We start from the raw sequence: 20700 nt of genomic DNA, 5'->3' as shown, positions 1-20700 counted from the left end.
CTCGTTATTCTATCATTGTTCCCACCTGTGTCTTGTTATCCCCTCATTTTCTGGTTTGATTGTTTTTTGAGTTCACCTGTGTCTTGTTACCCCCTGTCTATTTAAGTTCTTTGTCCCCTTGACTCGGGTGCTGGTTCCTTGTGTTTGTTTCCTTCTAGTGTTTGTTTCGGACTTACATGTATCTGCCTGCCTGTGTTTTGACCTGCTTGTGTGTGTGACTGTGTTTCCGCCTGTGTGTTTCTGCCTGTTAGTTCCTGCCTGGTTTCTGTCCTATCTGTGTTCTGCTCTGTGTGTGTTTTGAATTTTGAGTTTTCTGTTTTGTGTTTTTTGGAAGTGCCCTGCGTGGCCTTTTGGTTTCCTGTTTTTTTGTCCCCTGTCGTGTAAGTAAAGTCTTTGTTAATTTTCCCTTTTTGAGTTCGTGTTTTTTCCCACTCTGCGCCTGGGTCCTAGCCCCCGTACCGTGACTATCTCAACTCTAGTATTGACACAAGAGTTGTAAATGTTTATGTAAACGCATATGACGGACCACAGCCTTACCATTATGAGCCTGCTAGGCGTCCAAGAGAACAGGCACAGACCAGGGTTACAAGGAATAACGGTCAGAGGAGAGAAATTGAGAACCAGTGGAGAACTGGGCAGGTGTCTTGGTGAGTGACCAGCGTTAGCTTATATATATATCTACATTATATAATACCACTAACCTATTTAAAGACACTCAATTTCAAAGATAACATATATAACCAAAATATTTTGAGAAGTAATATTTACATAGCAATATAACATTTTATCTGTGTTCAGTAGATAAAGACAGAGACAGTAAATCAATGACACTGTCCTATCCGCTTCTGTTTCGCTCCAGAAAACGTGTCAGCTAGGCTATCAGCAAACAAATGGCTTAGCTATGCCCAGACGTCCTCAATAATAATATTATTTTCCGAAAAAATTACGAAAAATCATTGACAACGTTTTGTTAGGTGCAGCCTCTTTTAATGCTACCACAGAGTGTGCGTAAGTGAATGCGATTATGAGAAAAAATTTGGTTACGCTGACCTATAAAACGCTATTCCAAAAGAAAAAATAGACATGTTATACATCGTTAGAAAGCTTATACTCTCACCTTCTGAATAAATGAATTGTCAATCAAGCCAGACCATACTAAAAAGGGGTACAACGCCGTAATCAACACGTGTGGTATTACGCACAGATATTTTGGAAGGCACCCAGGCGTCACAAATGCGCGTATATTTCACAAACGGAGTGTCCAATACAATATATGACCACTCAGTCTCAAAAGCGACATCTCTGCACGTAATGTACGGTTGGTAAGGTTGTATGTTTATTCAATATTTAGTCACAGATATTGACTGTAGAATGAACACGTATCTATGGGCGTTAGCTAATGATATTAACGCTGTGTTCACATCACAACATTGTGAAGTTTGCTATCATGTATCAGGCTATAACAAAACTAGTATTGGTTGTCTAATACCGGCAGGAGTATTTTGTAACAAATGCAGCAGTGAAGTCCCCTCCCACCTGCACAAAACGCACCCAGGCACGAAAGCCAACACCGTTCCTTTTCCTGTTAGGAAAATTGTGTGCTGGATGCCCTGACAGGCTGGAGTTTGTGCAAACTGCACAAACACAATAATTTACCATGATGATACATGGTGAAATGCAATATAAAACTACTGAAAAAAACCAACTCACTACATCACTACCGCTAAGACTCACTACTACTGCACATTGGGCTAATATGACGCAATGTTGAGGAAAAAAAGGGGTTTTTAGGAGGCCACTAGTTCCCCTGAAAGCCCTTATGACTTAAAAATTAAGTAAAAATTATTCAAGCCTGCATTAACTTTTCAGATGGTCATTTAGGTTAAGTATACATTTCGTAAAAAATTTAACCTGCAAGATGGTCTTTAATGTGACGAGAAGTGCTATATCAATTTAATGCATAACACGCGCCCACACCCGCCAGCACCCCCCCCCCCCTCCTGGACAGCATCCACACCCCGTTCCCCCGTCGAGCGCACTGGGTGACACCATTCCTAGTGACGAAACTGCGCCCAAGTTGCCCACCTATAATTTCTACCAGCCCACCCTAATACAGCAGGCTAAAACCGGCCCTGCACCGCACCCTTTGTCACAGCCACTGTTTTACATATATAGCAAATCGAAACTGCTAAACGGTACACGCTCATCAGACTGTACAAATTCACACAAGGATAGCCATAATCCACAACCGTTTCTTCGCATTTCTCACTCTCATAATAAAACGCTTTGCAAAAAGAAATGATATCTCATAAAAAACATGTTTTCACCGTACAAAAATGCCAACTTACTCACACATACAAGATATACACCGTCTATAACTCATTCATTCAGACTGCCAAAATCCAGGCCTGCCATTAAAAGTATTGATATCAAAATGACGCCAAGTTACGGTACTACAAACAATATAGGCTATCTTGCCTCACCGAAATTAAATAAGATGTATTCCAAAGCAATGCTACCCAATATTTCCTCAATTCTTTCAAGTCACTTGGCCCTGTGTTTTGTAATCTTACCATTTTACAATGTCATGCAAACTTTGTGTCAGATCAAAGTGTCAAATATTTCCAATTGCCTCATGGAACACATTGAAATTCATGTAGAAAACTGCTGGTGAGTAACTACAGGAAGCATATTTCTCCAGAAAACATATGTTTATACTTGCTTCTGAACTGAATTTGAGTAAATGTACAAGTTTTTGTATATTTGCTACGTACAATAAATACTGCATGTAAAATACATATTGTACATACATACATAAAGAGAGCTTCTTTATCCCCATGGGGACATTTCCCTCGCAGCATGTTACATTCACATTTACGAACAGACATTTATACCAAGAAACATACAATCATTCACGCAACAGAAAGGTTGGGCAGCGAAATACATACATACCAATACAAATTGGACATATAGATGCCTATACAATCATTCTTGACTGTGAGAAAGCCATCCACACATATGTTTGGCCTGTTCATGTACTGCATGCTTATACACACAGGGCCAAGTGACCTGAAAGAATTGAGAAAATATTGGGTAGCATTGCTTTTCTTTACTCAATAGTTTTAATGGCAGGCCTGGATTTTGGCAGTCTGAATGAATGAGTTATAGACGGTGCATGTCTTGTATGTGTAACCCGAATATTTGGAAGAGGCTGTTCTCCAAGTCTCGGTCGAGGCGAAGGTGTAATGAACTGGGCTACAGTGAGTATCGTTAGGTATAACATTTAATGGAAGTAGCCAACATGGCAGGAGCAGTAGCACATCAGCATGTTACCAGCACAATCCTCCTTCCCAAAACTAACCATACCAAGATGTGTTCCCTAATTAAGGTCCCAGGGGGAACACAAGAGGGGGAACTTAAATATTTAATGAAGACTGAATACAATATACGCATAAATGGAAATGTATAGACTTAAGAGTTCAATGTAAATAGTTCAGTATTACCAGTTACAAAAATGACAATTGTTAAGATTTAAATAATACACATGGCTGATACAAATAAAGGTTACATATGTGTGAGTAACTTGGCATTTTTGTACGTTGAGAACGTGTTTTTTATGAGATTCAAGTTACGAGACTAATATCGAGGCTAATTCTTCGTTCATTGAATTTATACATTCATTTAGGTTAAATCACATATTACCTGCATCAGAAATCCAGCCTGTAGCCTATAGCTGATGTCGTGGCGCAAACTTAAATAAAATAACTAGCCTATAATTCACTCCAAAATAGGCGATCACCCCCTATAGTAGCCTACAGTTCCTAAAATCGGTGTATACATTACGTCAGTCCAATGACCATAATGAAAATTAATGAAGTATTACGTTTGGTTGAAGCAGCGCATTAAATGCGGTTCTGCGTTTCGTTGTTGGCTGCGAGAAAATGCAGCGTGTGTTTGGCCGTGCATTCCAGATATTTTGGATGAGATCGCTGATCATTGTAATTAAATGTGCAATGTTTTATTTCTGTAGCCTATAGTTTGTGCAGACGAGATCGATTGAAGATTCAACGATGTTAACTTTGATGCCTGTAAAATACAAGACTCGGCCAATCCTTGGCGTAAAAATCCCACTACAGCATTCTTAAATTTACCTGGTCCTCGTTACGTTTCTAGAGCACTTGAAAAGCTGTTCAATTGAAAACTTCCACAGCCGCTCAACACACGATCTTTAAATGAAGAATTATCTGAAAGTAGAATCCTCTGCATGAAAGTAGACTGCGGTCACTGGCTATAACCCATTGCTAGCTAAAGCGAAGACTGTGGGGAAAACAGTATCTGAGTAAGAAATCAAAAGGGTAAAACGGAGCGCTTTGCCATCTCAGTGTTCTCTTGGAGGAGCATGCGGCGCGTCACCAACAGTTGCCGCTTGGTTGGCGTTAAAGCTGAAATTCACTACAGTGGCTTGCGTCAGTGAATGCTCAGAGCGCGTCTGAAATCTTGGACAGTCGTAATTCGGAGACCACTTGAGCGTTTGCTTTGTTTATTTGGCTTTTTTAGCTCATGTAAATTTAGTAGCTCGTTTACGATCTGTACGGGATCTCGGGTGTCTCAGTTGCTCAGGGCTGGTCGAGGTGATCTAAGAACCAGTTAATTGTTTGAAATCTCCCGAATGCATGTGGGGCACCCTGCTTTTAAACGGAGTCTCAATGGATTTGAAGTGGGACAAAGTGGATCTATCTGTGGAACTGAAATTCTAATCCCTTCCTGTCTTCAAATAAACTGCTATACAACACTTTCAATTCCCACGGGCAGAAAACGCAATGATTATCACAGCTTTATACGTCATGTTGTCCGTGTTGGGTAAGTTCCTGATAACATAATTTCAGCCCCTTTTGAACTCAGAATGTCTTACTTAACATTGTAGTATAGCATAGTTTCGGATATAGCGGTCATACACTGTGAATGACAATATATAATGTTCAACTATTTTTGCACAATTTTGCATGATTCTTTGACATAAACAGATGGAAACAGTTTCTGGACACTCGCACGTTTAAAGAGGCACTCTAAAAAAGTGTCTATCTGTCATTGAGGAGTCACTATAATATATTTTTTCTCATTTGTAATGTGTATGATGATGATGGTGATGATGATAACGATGATGGTGGTGATTATTATTGTTGTCATTAGTAGTAGTGGTAGTAGTACACAGTAAAATGTTCAGGGTTTAATAAACTCTTACAGAGTGCATATAGTTCCTATTACACTCATATGTGCTCTGTTTATTAACACTGGACATTCTACTGTGTAGTATCATTATTAGTAGCCTATTATTATTCCCACACAGATGTGCTGCTGTCTGCCGAGGAGGGTGTGCTGGCTAGCATGGGTCGGCTGGACTGCGTGAAAGCGAGCGAACAGTGTCTGAAGGAGACGGGCTGTAGCACAAAGTATCGGACAATGAGGCAATGCGTGGCGGGGAAAGAGAGCAATTTCACCATGTTGGCGGGACCCGAAGCGCAGGACGAGTGCAGAAGCGCGATGGAAGCCATCAAACAGAGTCCGCTCTATAACTGCAGATGTAAACGGGGCATGAAGAAAGAAAAGAACTGCTTGCGCATTTACTGGAGTATATACCAGACGTTACTAGGTAGGCCTATGCAAACTCAACACATCCAGAGCAAATGCTGGCTTAGTTTTTTCATGCCGCTACGATTTGCCCTAACATAGCATAGCCTATGCCTCTCAAGAATCACTTTAACAGCAGTCATGTACACTTCAGCAACAAAAACATGAACTGTTGGAATACGTAAAGAAACTTTATATGCAGCAGACCCTTTGGCGTTATTTGATAATTAGTCGACACTATTAAGTATTTGCGTCCACGTCTGTGCGTAAAGTGCAGTTTATCATCATCAATCTGCTTTGTCCGGCTACTGTTATACTGCTGGTTGGCCCAATGATAAATCCGATAGCCTACATTTAAATTAAGACGTGTACCAATTTGGGCAAACAATATGTCTAATTAGCTATAGCCTACTGACGACCCAACTGTCTGATGCAATTACAGCTGCATACACAGAATAATTCTAAAATGCTCGAGCGCGCCACATTCTTTCAAAACGCAGAACACAGCCACGCAACCGTTTTAGATTTATGAAAATGTATTCCTTCCATAATGTCTAGGTCAATCTTTGGTGTTTTCCAGTGGTTCCCGAAAACTATTATTATTATTATTATTATTATTATTATTATTAGTAGTAATAGTAGTAAGTATTACTGTTATTATTAGGATTAAAAAAATAAAACCTGAAATTTGTTGAGGAAAATATAAAAAAAGTGTCCCAGACACCAAGGGAAAGCTGCCAGAGAGGTACAGTGGAACTGACTACAAATTGACACAAAAAATTAAGGGTTATGGATTAGCAAATACATTTTTTACATATCAATAACTAATCAATTCACAGTGTGTATCAAGGTTTTGACCTATAAATGAAAACTTAAATATCAATATTTAATTCAATACATATTTTTCAAGTGATTTTTTCAGTTTTATTCATTATAGAAATGTATTCTATTATGTATTCATGTAGTGTATTGTTATACAAGTATCTGTTAGTTTTATTTTTACAGATTTTAATGCCATTTTCAGGAAATGGCGTACTGGAGGATTCTCCCTATGAGCGAATGAACAGTCGTCTCTCTGACATTTTCCGGTTAGCTCCTATAATTTCAGGTAAGACTCTGGGCTCTATATAGTCTATGTGAGTGAGTGTATGGGATTAGAGAAGAGGTGCATAAATTCTGTATCCAGATTTTTGTAATAAATTGTAGACACAAGCAACTTTATATAAAAAACACAAAGTCACATTTGTATCAATTCTACCCTGGGAACTGATGTTAGACAGAGTCTGTCTTTAACTCGTTAGTGTCGGCCCTCCCCAGCATGTAGAATTGAGTAATCAGTGTGTCAGGCCATGAAAGTGAGAGGGTTGGAGCAATGAGTCAATTTTTGCTGTGACTCAGTGATTTGTTTCTCAGGGCAGTCACCAATGTGGCAAAGAAAAAGGCCAGATCACATCTTGGAATCAGTTTTGTCTGACGGGGATGGTGATCAAGGCATTTAAAACCCAGCAGGTGCACCAATAGAACACTCCTTATGGCCTTATAAACAGTGTGGAATACTACATTTTCTTTGAAGCTGGCTGCCTCTAGGTGGCAGTGTTGGTCCCTGATGTGTTATCCATCAGAGGTGTAAAGCCGGACACCCACCGCACGCGTAGCGTACTACGCGCGTAACTGAAGCGTAGTTGAAGTACTGTTATTACAACGGCTGCGGGCGACGTCCTCTACACCAGATGCGAACGCGTCGCGAACCGGCTGCGAAACTCGTGCGACACAAGTGAACTGAAGCGTAGTTTTTCGCTTCTGTTCTATTTTTCGGCTTGTCGCGCTTCATGATGACCTGTTTATACACAGAAATATGCTCTAAAATGCTAGGTATACATGCACTGATTTATATTTAATCCTTATATTTGGCTATTGGGGGTGTGTGTCCCTAGTTCCCTACCATATATTTTATAAGCAACTAAAAAAATACAAGCCTTTTCGTTTTTGTATTGTCCTTGCAGGGGAAGAAAAAAACAAAAAACTGGAACCTGGGAAAAATGCAAAATTAGTTTCGCGGAGGGGGTGGGGTAAATTTGAAAATGCACCACAGAAAGACGTAGCCTATTGAATGATGTAGAAGTGAATGCACCGAGCAGCGGTTTGTTAGCTCGAGTGTTGGAAGGTAGTTTTTAACCAACCATTGCTCAGCCTATTTGACTTCTCCGATGTCTTCGTTCGCCGTGCTTTCAAAAGGGGCTTGTTAATAAAAATCAGATAATCCACAGAGCTTTAAAAAATCAGATTTAGTGGTCTTGCCGATGAAAATGCACCTATTTTATAAATGAAGTTGTAAGCAAGCCTTTATTGCACTTGTACTTCAAAGCTTCCGGTGTTCATGGCGTTGTGGTGTTCATATCCCTTCAAGTTTAAACTGTTACGCTATCTTTTTGACGATTAACTGATTTTACTAAATCTGATCATATAAATGTTTTGACGTGAATAACAAGACGACATGGGAATTCCCAATGTTTGATTATGGATTATTTATTATTATTATGATCATTACATATTCTTCATAAAGTTTGCACGCTTGTTAACCAAGCAAATAAATTAATACCATTTGAGATTGATTATTATGTAGGCTACGTTGCGATTTAATCTTATGGTAATTCTTTAAAGCGTTTACTTTCTCACGTATTTACATGAGTTAACAAAATATTACCAAATTAACAAACTGAAAAAGGTCTCTCACCAAATATTCACTTGACCCATAATCAACAGTCGTGAACAAACGTGAAATACACGATGTAATCCCACTGCAGACTGCGAGAGCTACTAGGAATATAGAGCTTTAAGCAAGCCTTTGCGCGACACAAACGGAACCAGTGTAGACACGCTACACGCCGCGCCGTGCTGCTTCGCCGTGCTGCTTACGCGCCGCTTACGCTACGCGTGCGGTGGGTCCCCGGCGTAAGGAGGGAGATATTTTATCAGCCATCGCTGGGCTGTTTGACACTGGTGATGAGACAAAGATGGTTGGGACAGTGGGAGGTGCCTGTTCTTAGGACCGTAATATACCTAGAATGCAGGGAAAGACTTCTATATTAATGAAAGATCCACACTCAATCGAGATGAGGCTAAATGTTTGTAATGCTTCTGCATACAGACTTCAGTATCAGTACGATGTCATTTCTCTGGAAATGTTTATGTTCTTACAACCTGACTATTACATGTGTGCAAGCTCCCTACAAAGAAACTGCAAATCAATGATTAGATAGGGTTTCCTTTAAAAAAAAAAAAAATTCCCTGACGAGACACTGACGAGACACAGGAGGGCACCATGAACGATCAGGCCACAGAGAGGGAAGGGAAAACGAGACAACCAAGAACCAATAATTTAACAATTGAAAACAATAATACAATTACACAGGGTACAAGCAGGACACAAAACAGAAGTGCTGTCATCTGGCGGCCCAACAAGGAAAGACAGAGACAAAACAGAACCATGACACAGTATTCTGGAACTCTGGTATTTAATACAAACAATAAATAAAAGTGACACAGATGAAGGGTTATAAATAAGAATATACATTTTTTTTAACATATTAATGAATCAATACACAATGTTTGTCCAGGTTTTGAGTTATCTATGAAAATATGAAATAAAACACAAATATCAAAATTAATTTTCTCCAACTCTGTCAAGTTAGACAGAGAGGATTTGGGGACTGCAATTGTCATAAAAAAATGCATTTCATACCAAATATTTTCAATAGGATTTAAGTATTTGCCATTACAGAATACCAACCTTGTTTTAAGCCATTCATTTGTAGTTCTCTTTCATCATCTCGTTTCGAGATCCACCTATGGGGAATGACATCTGATCATGACTCCTCAGAAGTATCCAATTGCACCAAGTCTGGCTCTGACAGACAGTAGCGCGTCCAATGCTACGGGAGGCACTGGCCTCCTGTAAGAGCATATAGGACGCTGCAGCGCTACTACTCATCAGTTGACATTTGCTTCTCGCGATCATCCAAACCATCCAAACTGAGCTCACAGCCTCGATCTTGCATCTCACAAGAACTGCATCACTTAACTGTCCGCAGGAGGACATATCCTCGGATCGGGCTCCGCCGAACGTGAAAGGTTTGAGAGTTCGGTCAGTGCTATAAAGCTCGCTAGCTTGCCGCCCTCACTCGCTAGCTCCCTTCTGTATCAGGCAGCCCACGCCTTCGATACACCTCCCTGCTCGCGCTAACACTGAACAGCTTGCTAACCATGCTAGCCTGTTAGTGCTTAAAGCCAGCCACCCACGCTGCCTTTATTTGCTTAACCAGCCTGCTAGCTCCCCGCTACATGGCCCTTTCTAAGCCTGTCTCTCTCGAATTCTCTGAAGAGCTACGCTCGCGAGCCTGTCCAGCCACTTGCGGTGCTCTCATCGCAGCTGCGCAATGCTTGCCAGCGTGTCCAGGCCTGTGGTCGCTCCATGGCCCTGGCTGTAGCTGGTGAGCGGGCGCTGTGGCTTAATCTCTCTGGTCTGCCCAACAGTGAGAAGAGGCGCATCGCAGGTGCCCGAGTTGAGCCAGGCCAGCCCCTTTTCAGCCCTGCGCTGACTCTCATGCAGCAGAAAGAGGCTGAGGCCTTCAAACTCTGCCTCCCCCACAGAGCTACGCCTCAGCTTCCGCCTCTCACGTGGCCCCCACAGACTCCGGCTGTGAACCGCCATGCCCAACCGAGGCAGGGCAGAACCAAGCCCCAGGGAAAAACCCTAGGCCAGCAGGGTAACCCCCCTCCCAGGCCTTGGGGTAACATGACCTTCGCTGCGGCCACAGCAAAGAAACCGTCACCCACCCCCGCTGAGCCTAAGTGGAAGCAGCCTGCCTGACCGGCTTCCCCGCTGGGGGGCTAAGTCCATGTTCTGGGGCGAGCAGCCCCGTGGACAGACGTTCGTCTCCCCTCTCCAAGAAGAGGAGACTTAAAGTTCAGGGGGACGGCCCCTCTCCCCTCAGGGGTTCCCACCCCTATGTTCGCTGTGGTCACGGCAGCAGTTCCTGTGTCCCCCAGCCTCAGTTTCCCCTCTCAATGCCCCGAGAGGTAGTGTTACCCACATTCAGTGTGCAGAACAACACCAGGCCATTTCTAATGAAGGCTTCCGCCCTGAAAGGCCAAAAAATAAAAAACAGTGTGAAAAGATTCTCTTTAAAACACATGAGGCCTCCCCTGGTTTCGCCACTAGGTGGAGCGCTGACACCATAATTTGATTTGGCCACACCCGGCCAGATTTCCCCGTGGTCCTCTACACCGGCAGGGGCACTCATGAGCCACATGGTAGCTTAGCAGGCTGCGTCAGTCCCAGAATGGGTCCTGAGCACAATAGCCAAAGGCTACAGACTCCAATTCAGAGTGAAACCACCACGTTTTAATGGAGTTATTTACTCTCGAACCAAAGAGAGTACGGCCCATGTTCTAGAGGAGGAAATCTCTACTCTCTTACACAAAGGGGCAATCCGTGTGGTTCCGTGAGATCAAGCCCAACACGGCTATTCTTGCTACTTCCTGGTTCCAAAGAAGGACGGCTCCCTACATCCAATCTTGGATTTCAGGGTGCTGAAAAACATTTGAGGAAATACAGCTTCAAAACGTTAACATACAGCACTCTTCTACGGTCAATACATCAGAATGATGTTCACATCAATTGATCTGAAAGATGCCTTTTTCCACGTAGGCATCTATCCCCCTCACACAAAATTTCGCCACTTCGCCCACCGCAGTGTTTGGTACGAATACACAGTCCTACCCTTCAACCTCCCCCTAAGCCCACAGGTGTTCTGTCTTTGTGTAGAGGTGGGTCTGGCTCCGTTGAGACTAACTGGAGTCAGAATTCTGACTTATATCGATGATTGGCTCATCATCGCCAATTCGAAAGTCAGAGTTGTGCAGGACACACAGCTAGTTCTGACACATCTGTTGTCTCTTGGTTTCAGAGTGAACCTCCCCAAGAGCAATCTCTCTCCATCCCAGAATGTAACATTCTTGGGACTGAACCTAAACTCTGTGTCGATGCGAGCTTGGCTATCAGCAGACCGCATCTTATCACTCAGAGTCTGTCTCTCTCAGTTCAAACCAAGCTCGAGAATACAGTATCGCACATGCCTCAGGCTGCAAGGGCTGATGGCTTCAGCCTCTCAGGTCCTTCCACTGGGGCTATTAAGAATGAGGGGCTTTATGAGGTGGATTTCATCCCTCCACCTCAGCTTCGTGGGCGATCTCCATCGCTGCTTCTCGGTGACACGCGAGTGCTGCCAAACTCTGCGTCACTGGGAAAGCACAGACTTTTACACTCAGGGAACCCCTCTCAGGATCGTTCTCATGAGAATAGTCGTGACAACAGACGCGTCCCTCTCTGGGTGGGGTGTCACTCAGGAGGGACGTATTGTGAATTGGACGCAGCCAATCCAGCTACGCTCAGCTACATCAATTATCTGGAGCTACTAATAATTTGGATAGCTCTCAGATATTTTCTCCCCTGTCTAAGGGGACATCATGTGCCAATCCGCTGCGACAGCATGACTGCGGTTGCATATGTCAATCGGCAAGGTGGCATGCACTCTGGCTCCACTGCCTAGCCCACAGACTGCTGGTCTGGAGCAGCCGTCACCTTGTCCAGGCATTCTGAACACGGGCACGGATCTGTTGTCAAGGCAAAACCCACTTTGCGGGGAATGGTGGTTGCATCCCCAGATTGTGGAAATGCTGTGGCAGAGATTTGGCTGTGCGGCCGGAGATCTCTTCACCTTGAACGGAATCGCCCACTGTCCTATGTATTTCTCGCAACTCTTAGCGTGGACGCACTGGCCCACCCATGGCCTGATGTACTCCTTCATGCGTTTCCTCCACTCGCTCTCTTCTCTCACACTCTAGCCAGAGTGAGAGAACAGAGCTTGCACTGATCCTGATAGCACCCAGGTGGCCAAAATCGCTGTGGCTGGCAGAGATTATCTCTCTTCTTTATGCACAGCCATGCATACTCCCGTTACACATGGACCTACTGTCTCAGGCGAAAGGGGAAATACACCACCACCGCTCGGAGCGAATAGCTTTTTGGGCTTGGCCCATGAGAGGTATAACCTTATTGCGTTAGGGGTCCTCTCTCGTGTGCCTGCTACCATCCAATGCGCGAGAACGCCCTCTACCTGGTCACTTTATTAAAATAAGTGGCAGGTATTTGAAGGATGGTGTGCCTCTCATCAGTCAGTGCCTTACCAGTGCTCTGTTACCGACGTGCTGTGCTTTTTACAGAACCTTACGGATAAAGGGAAATCCTTTTCAACCATTAAGGTCTACCTGGCTGCTTGTCATGTTGGTTTCAAAGACTATGCAGTGGGGCAACACCCCCTCATTCGCAGGTTTCTGAAGGGGGCTCGCCGTTCTCTGCCTGTTGCTAATAAGCACATCCCTTCTTGGGATTTATCACTGGTGCTGGAGGGTCTGTCTCTACAGCCATTCGAGCCTATAAATGAGAGAGTTAAAATTGCTGTCTCTCAAGACAGCATTGCTGCTCGCTCTAGCTTCGGCCAAGCGAGTCAGTGACCTCCATGCACTCTCAGTGCATCCCTTGTGTGCAATGTTCTCCCCTAATATGGATAGGGTTTCTCTTAAGCCCAATCCAGCCTTCATGCCTGAAAGCTTCCCAGCTTTCACGTGTGCGATGTTGGAGCTTGCTGCTTTTCACCTACTGCCTTACTCCTCTCAAGAGGATCAAAGGCTGAATATGCTATGTCCTGTGCGTGTTCTCCACACGTATGACAAGGACTAAGGCTTTCAGAAAGAGCGACCAGCCAGGGGCCCGCCCTGCAAAGGGATCTCTAAGCAGCGGCTGTCTCATTGGCTTGTGGAAGCTATTGCTATGGCATATGACTCAAAGGGGATAACACCTCCCCTTGGGCCTGAGGGCTCATTCTACGAGGGGCATTCTACGTGGGCCCTATTCTGTGGGGTCTCCTTGCAGGAGATTTGTTCAGCTGCAGGCTGGGCTTCTCCACATACCTTTGCTAGGTTCTACCGCCTGGACGTCACCAGGACTCCGGTAGCCCACGCAGTTCTGGGGGTGAGCTCTGTGTGAAGCTCACGCATCTCCCCTCACCTGCTTTGTGTTTAGTACTTCCTTACATGGGATGTGCCAGACACACCCTCCCCTCAAGGGGGGAGGCTGCCCTTGCTGGCCTGACAGTTTCTCAGCTGTGAGCATAGGGCGGTGCCTCCTGTAGCATTGGATGCGTTATTGTCTGTCAGAGCCAGACTTGGTGCAATTGGATGCTTCTGAGGAGTCATGACCGGATGTCATTCCCCATAGGTGGATCTCTCGACTCAATGTTTCAGAGAACCGGGTTACGATAGTAACCTAAAGTTTTTGCTATTTGCTTTAGTTCATTGTAATGTGGAACATGAATTAATCTTTGCCCTAAATGCAGATCTCTTTCAGGCTGAAACAGTTTCTCCTCAAGGATTTGCTGGGACTTGGCTCCACACAGCAAAATGTCTACTGTCAATTCAATTCTAACAGAGTGCATATAGGCCCAGTCTGTACCAGAGTGGGACCATACGTACTCTGTAAGAGTTGATTTAACATAACATAACATAACGTAAGACGAGAACAGGCCATTCAGCCCAACACTGCTTGTCTATTCCTACTGCTAAACTGTACTTAATGCTTAGTTTACCTTAAAGCTAGATAGTATCTAACACTGTATGAAGCCGGGAATTGAATAACCCCAGTGTTTCTGCCTCCACTATATGTCCAGACAAGCTATTCCACACAATAACCACTCTCTGTATGAAAAAATATTTCCTAATGTCTGTGTGAAATTTACCCTTTGCCGGTTTCCATTTATGCCCCCTCGTTCTGCTAACCAAACTCAACTTGAATAATTTCCTGTAGTTCGCTTTATCAATCCCTTTAATAAATTTAAAAGCCTCAATCAAATCTCCCCTAAGTCTCCTTTTACTAAGCTTGAAAAGTCCAAGCATCCAAAGCTTTTCCTCATAACACTTATCTTTTATACCCAGAATCAATCTGGTTGCCCGTCTTTGGACCTGTTCCAGCGCCTCTATATCTTTCTTGTAGTACGGTCCCAGAAATCCACACAGTACTCTAAGTGTGGTCTGACAAGGGTATTGTATAGGGTGAGTATGATCTCCTTAGATTTATACTCAATACTCCTGGCTATGTATCCCAGCATCCTGTTGGCTTTTTTTTTTTACTGCTAAAGCACATTGACCAGACCCTGATAGGCTTTGATCAACTATTACACCCAAGTCTTTTTCTACATGTGCACAATCTAATTTTGTACCACCCATAAAGTAATCCTGCTCTATGTTTTTATTCCCCACTTTACATTTAGTTATATTGAATTGCATTTGCCAGGTTTCTGCCAACTTCTGGATTCTGTTTAAATCTTCTTGGATTACTTTAGTAGATTCCAAACTGTTGGCTAAACCTCCCAGTTTTGTATCATCTGCAAATTTAACTAGTGTACTTTCAATGTCCGTGTCAAGGTCATTTATGTAAATGAGGAAGAGCAGTGGACCAGCACCGATCCCTGTGGAACTCCACTTCCCACAATACCCTGCTCAGATAAGATCCCTCCTACTACTACCCTTTGTGTTCTATCCCATAACCAGTTCCGAACCCACTCTGAAATGCCTCCTGTAATTCCTACTGTCCTCATTTTGATAATGAGTTTGTCATGTGGTACCTTATCAAATGCTTTTTGGAAATCTAAGTATATAATATCATAAGCCCTGCTCCCATCCAGACACTTGGTAGCTTCCTCAAAGAATGTCAAATGGTTTGGTCAGGCATGACCTTCCCTTGCAAAAACCATATTGGCTATCCCATTATTACTTTCAAGAAATAATTCTAGTTTGTCTCTAATGATAGATTCAAGTATTTTACATGTGATGCAAGTTAAACTGACAGGCCTGTAGTTTCCTGGATCAGTACGGTCCCCTTTCTTATATATTGGTATTACAATACCCTGTTTCCAGTCATTCGGTATTTCTACAGTTTCTAAAGACTGTCTAAAAATACTTGCCAGTGGTTTAAAAATGATCTCACTTAACTCCTTTAGTACCCTTGGGTATATGCCATCAGGGCCTGCTGCCTTATTTGTCTTTAGTTTATGTAATTTATCTAATACTTCTGTATCCCCTATCTCAATATCTGACAAGACATTCTGAGTATTGAATATGCCTTCCGGCCTATTAGTAACCTCTTCTCTGGTAAAACTCTCAACAAAGTAGCCATTTAGGGCATCAGCAATATCCTTATTTTTCTAAAGCAGTGCTCCGTCATTATTTTTAATGCCCTTAACTTCCTCTTTAACTTTCCTACTACAGTATTGAAAGAAACGTTTATGATTACTTTTAGCATCTTCTGCAATTTGCCTTTCATAGGGCCTTTTGGCTACCCTTAGTTATTTTTTAACCTTAGCATGCATACTACAATATTCAGCCTTATTACCCTCAGTACTGTCATTTTTATGTATCTTAAACAGTTTATTCTTTTTCCTCAAACTCTTCCGTATATCTTTATTCAACCACTGTGGAGACTGCTTTTTCAACTTACTTTTCTGCATCTTTGGAACAAATTTACACTGTGCATCAAGTATAACCCTTTTGAACCTGCCCCACTTTTCATTCACAGTCCTGCAATCAAGTTGCACCCAGTCTAACTTACTTAATTCTGATCACATCTTTTTCAAGTTGGCACGCCTAAAATTTAAAATCCTGGAATTAGATGGGGCCCTCTTTGTTTGCCAAAATACATCAAACCTAATTGTGAAATGATCACTTGTCCCAAGTGGTTCCATTACCTCATTACATTACATTCATTACATAACACGAGATCTAGAATTGACTTCCCTCTTGTAGGCTGTCTGACATACTGTGCTAAAAAAAGGTCATTTATAATATAAAAATTCCTTCTCCCTTTTTCCTTGTCCTGTCCCAATTCCCAATTAATACTGGGGTAATTGAAGTCGCCTATGATAATAGTCTCACCTCCTCTGCAAGCTTGTTTCATATTTTCAAAGTGCATTGTATTCACACTACTGTCTGATGCTGGCAGTCAGTAATACACTCCTATGTTAAGCCCCTTCTCATGTTCCCCTATGAGCTTAATCCAAATATCCTCACTAGGCATGAGCTGGTCAATGTCTGGAATTTCTTGTCAATTTCTGGAATTTCTTATTTACCACTGGACATTTTACTGTGTACCTATCGTGCCCTTGATGGCATTTTCTCCCATTTATTTTCCTGGACAGTTTCTCCAACCTCAGCCAATGAGCTCTGAAACTTTGACATTATAGGAGCAGGCCTCCTGGTCACTTCTCAGACAGTTGCAATTCTTCATCCAGTTGCTCAGTTGGGTAACGCAGCCTGATCTTGGAAATGTCTGGGTTGTGCCATATGTTCTCCATTTTGTTTCAGTGGACTTCATTATGTTCCTTGGAAGGTTCAGATCTTTTTATAAATGTCTCCAGCTTTTCCCTCCTAGCAACTTAATCACAAAGTTCCACGGGCAGTTCTATAGTCTGCATGCCAGAGTGACTGAACTAATCTGATGTTTCAGAAGTCAGATCTCATAAAGTAGGTGACTTCTATTCTGCAGTCAGGCAGTTGAACAGTTGGTGTATTCAAAATCTACATAAATGCAAAAGTACTGTGACAGTAAAACATTTTTGTTGTTGTTTTGACTCTATACTCCAGCACATTGGATTTCAAATAAAACAATGAATATGAGGTTAAATTACAGACACCTTTAATTTGAAGGTATTTACTTTCATATCAGTTGAGTGTAGGAATTCCTTTGCCTTTTTATACATAATCCCCACTTTAGGGGAGCACAAGTAATGGTACAGATCCTTTGCATTCAATAACTGCCTGAAGCCTGTGACCCATAGACATCACCAGACACTGGGTAGCTTCCCTGGTGATGGCATGTTTTGCCAGGCCTGTACTGCAACCATCTTCAGTTCCCCTTTGTTTCTGGGGTGTTTTGCCTATAGTCTTGTTTTCAGCAAGTGAAACTCATATTCAATTGGATTCAGGATGGAGGATTTATTTGGCCAGTAAAGAACATTCCACTTTTTGGCCCTGAAAATCTCTGCTTGATTTAGCAATATGGGGTCATTGTCCTATTGCATGGTGAAGCTGTGTCCAATTAGTTTTGTGGCATTTAGTTGGATCTGAACAGATTTATTATTCTGTACACCTGAATTTATTTTGACACACCTAATGTTTTGGCTATGTCTCTGTGATTGATTTATTCAGATTTTTCAGCCTCGGAATGACCTGCTTTACTGGAACTGACACTTATTTGGTCCTCATGTTGAGAGACAACAGCAACAGACTCCAAATGCAAATTCTACATCTAGTATCAACTCTAAACATTTAGTTAGCCTTCTTGTGCATAAACTAATGATGCAAAGACACACAGCTGGCCAAGAAACAGCTGAGTAGCCAACTGTCTCATTACTTTTGTTCCCCTAAAATGGAGAGACAATATATACAGTACTGTGCAAAAGTCTTAGGCACCCTAGATTTTAAATATAATATATAGTATATATTTGGTCTTAGATTGTTTATTTTTTGTTTTCTGCATTAGTGTGTCAGTAGAAAAGAGCAAATTTGAGATTTCCAAACATGAATTTTCCAAAAAATGAAATTTTACAGATACATTTTTGTATTTTGTTAAATAAAGTACTATTTTAAGTAATAGACTACTTTTCAGATAAAAACTTGATCAAGGGTCTCTGGGATTACCTGGAGAGCCAGAAGCAAGCAAAACAGCCAAAATCTGCAGAAGAACTGTGGCAAGTTCTCCAAAATGCTTGGAACAACCTACCAGCCGATTTTCTTATAAAACTGCCGGACAGTGTACCTAAGAGAATTGATGTAGTTTTAAAGGTGAAGGGTGGTCACACCAAACATTGATTTTATTTCGTTTTTAACTATTTACTGCTCTTTATATTATTTTTTCGATATTTATAACCTTTCATTTAATTATTTTTGGAGCATCTTAGCTGTACAGCATTTTTACAGGTGCCTAAGACTTCTGCACAGTACTGTATAAAAACGTCTGTAATTCCTACATGAATCACCTGATATGGGTGTAAATACCCTAAAATTAAAGCTGACAGTCTACATTTTAACATCATACTCTGTTTATTCAAAACTGGAGTATGGAGTACAGTGGCAATACAACAAAAATGTCACTGTCCCAATACTTTTGTATTTAACTGTAGGCAGACCTTGTTAATGCACTGTATTTAGTATGATCTCTCAATAAAATGGAATCCCCCCATGAACAAATTCAGCTTTTTAATACAAAGGGGGGTGAAAATCAATCATTCAAAGTAATTTTCAGGGTTTTATTTTATTTTTAAAATAATAAAGACATGTAAATACTTTATTCCATTTTGAGATTATAGAGCGCTATGCATTACAGAAAAAAATCCTTTTATATATGTTTTAATTTGACTTTGCAACACAGCAAAATGAGAAACAATAAATGTAAGGTGAAAACATTCTGAACAAACTGCATAACTATTACTTACAGACACCTTACATGCAGTATAGTATGAATTACACCAGCATTAAATTAGAAAGTAAGAATACAGAGACTGTGGCTTAGTGTGGCAGGTGAAGCTAGATATGGCAGGTGAAGCTGGGTGTGGCCGGTCAAACTGGGGGTTTCAGGTGAAGCTGGGCATCGCAGGTAAAGCTGGGTATTTCAGGTGAAGCTGGGGGTTTCAGGTGAATCTGGGTGTGGCAGGTAAGGCTCAGCGTGACAGAAGAGGGGTTGCACCAGTTACTGTAGAGATGGAGAGATCAGGAATGAGAAGCCTTGCGGGAAGCAGAAGCCGGGGAGTGTTTTCTCTTTTCTCAAAGAGTTTTTTCTTGTTCTCTCAGTTCATCAACAGAAATGTGAGACAAGGCCCTGCTTGGCTCCCTGTTTGTTTTCATTAAAGGAGTACCATGGTGATTTTCACACTTTCTCGGTTTTATGTGCTATTTGCACAAGAGGCATTGAAGAAACACAATGAGCAAAGTATTAAATATGTCCGTTCTGTATTCTTGGAGAAATATGCGTTTTAAATTCATCGTCCTATTTTCAACCGGTTGAGAAAGTTGTCATTTTGCTACGTCATTAATACAGTAACCACTCCCATTTCCACGCCCCGTAAAGAAATCTGACAGGACACACCGTCCTGCTGTTCAGACAATGCAAATATTTGACTAACGTTAGGTTCACTTAAATTAGAGTGCCTTTAGATTATTTCTGCTTATATTCATTTAGCTAGCTAGCTAACGTTAGCTAGCTATGAGGTTTGCTTTCATAAGGCAATGTTATCGATAACGTTAGCTTGCTAGTTTGCTTTTATGAGGACGTTATAGTTGTGCTTTTATCTTAACTTGGCTAGCTAGATATCAAAAATTATCATTGGATATAAGTCAACGTCCTTACCTTAGCTATCTACCGATACCTGATATACTAGCCCTACTAAGCTAGCTAGCTTGTGAAAATTCAGTCTCCCAAAGAGAGCGCATATCATGGGGGTAGCTATGGTAACGGGGCACGGTCTGTCAATCATAGCTAACTGACAGTACTCATTACCACGCCCAGACGGTTCGGGTGAATTTTTATCGTGGGAAATTTAGGCTTAGAAAAATACGTTTTAAAGTACATTGAAATGACTGAAGAATAAAAAAATTATGCACATTTGTTTTGTTGTTGCCTGAAGACAACTGGAAAGTGTCACGTTCAACCACCATGGTACTCCTTTAATGCTGAAAGCTTGCTTCTGCTGTGGTGGCTGTACTCTATTCTAATGATTTGATCAGATGCAATGCTTTGCAGGTGCTTTGAATCACTTGAAAATGTTTCAAGCATGCCGCTCCGGTTGTATGGCTCCATAAATCTCAAAATACAATCTAAAAGTAGTGTGTTGCCTTGCAGTGTGTCCCTCTTTATTGAATAAAAGCATGAGAAGGCCAGTGTCTTTTCCTTCCAGAGATGATCTG

The 20700-nt window shown here is 42.0% G+C and overlaps 2 protein-coding genes across 3 annotated transcripts in view; one reads left to right on the top strand and one right to left on the bottom strand.

The window, feature by feature from the left end:
- The window catches only part of ccdc172 (coiled-coil domain containing 172), a 38381-nt gene extending 33924 nt beyond the window's left edge, over positions 1-4457 (bottom strand). The window contains exon 1 of one of the 2 annotated variants that reach the window (XM_064321333.1): positions 4152-4457. The gene's annotated coding sequence lies outside the window, so the exon portion shown is untranslated. The remainder of the gene's footprint in view (positions 1-4151) is intronic. The other variant, XM_064321332.1, reaches the window with a different exon arrangement.
- A 4-nt stretch (positions 4458-4461) lies between these two features.
- The window catches only part of gfra1b (gdnf family receptor alpha 1b), a 73755-nt gene continuing 57516 nt past the window's right edge, over positions 4462-20700 (top strand). The window contains exons 1-3 of the mRNA XM_064321329.1: positions 4462-4860; positions 5348-5650; positions 6653-6736. Coding sequence (XP_064177399.1) covers positions 4821-4860; positions 5348-5650; positions 6653-6736 — 427 coding nt within the window. The 5' untranslated portion in view covers positions 4462-4820. The remainder of the gene's footprint in view (positions 4861-5347; positions 5651-6652; positions 6737-20700) is intronic.

This window comes from Anguilla rostrata, chromosome 2 (assembly GCF_018555375.3).
Source record: "Anguilla rostrata isolate EN2019 chromosome 2, ASM1855537v3, whole genome shotgun sequence".
In the NCBI taxonomy this organism is placed as follows: Eukaryota; Metazoa; Chordata; class Actinopteri; order Anguilliformes; family Anguillidae; genus Anguilla; species Anguilla rostrata.
Note: the sequence above shows the minus strand (reverse complement) of the source record. Positions and strands in the feature narration are given on the sequence as shown.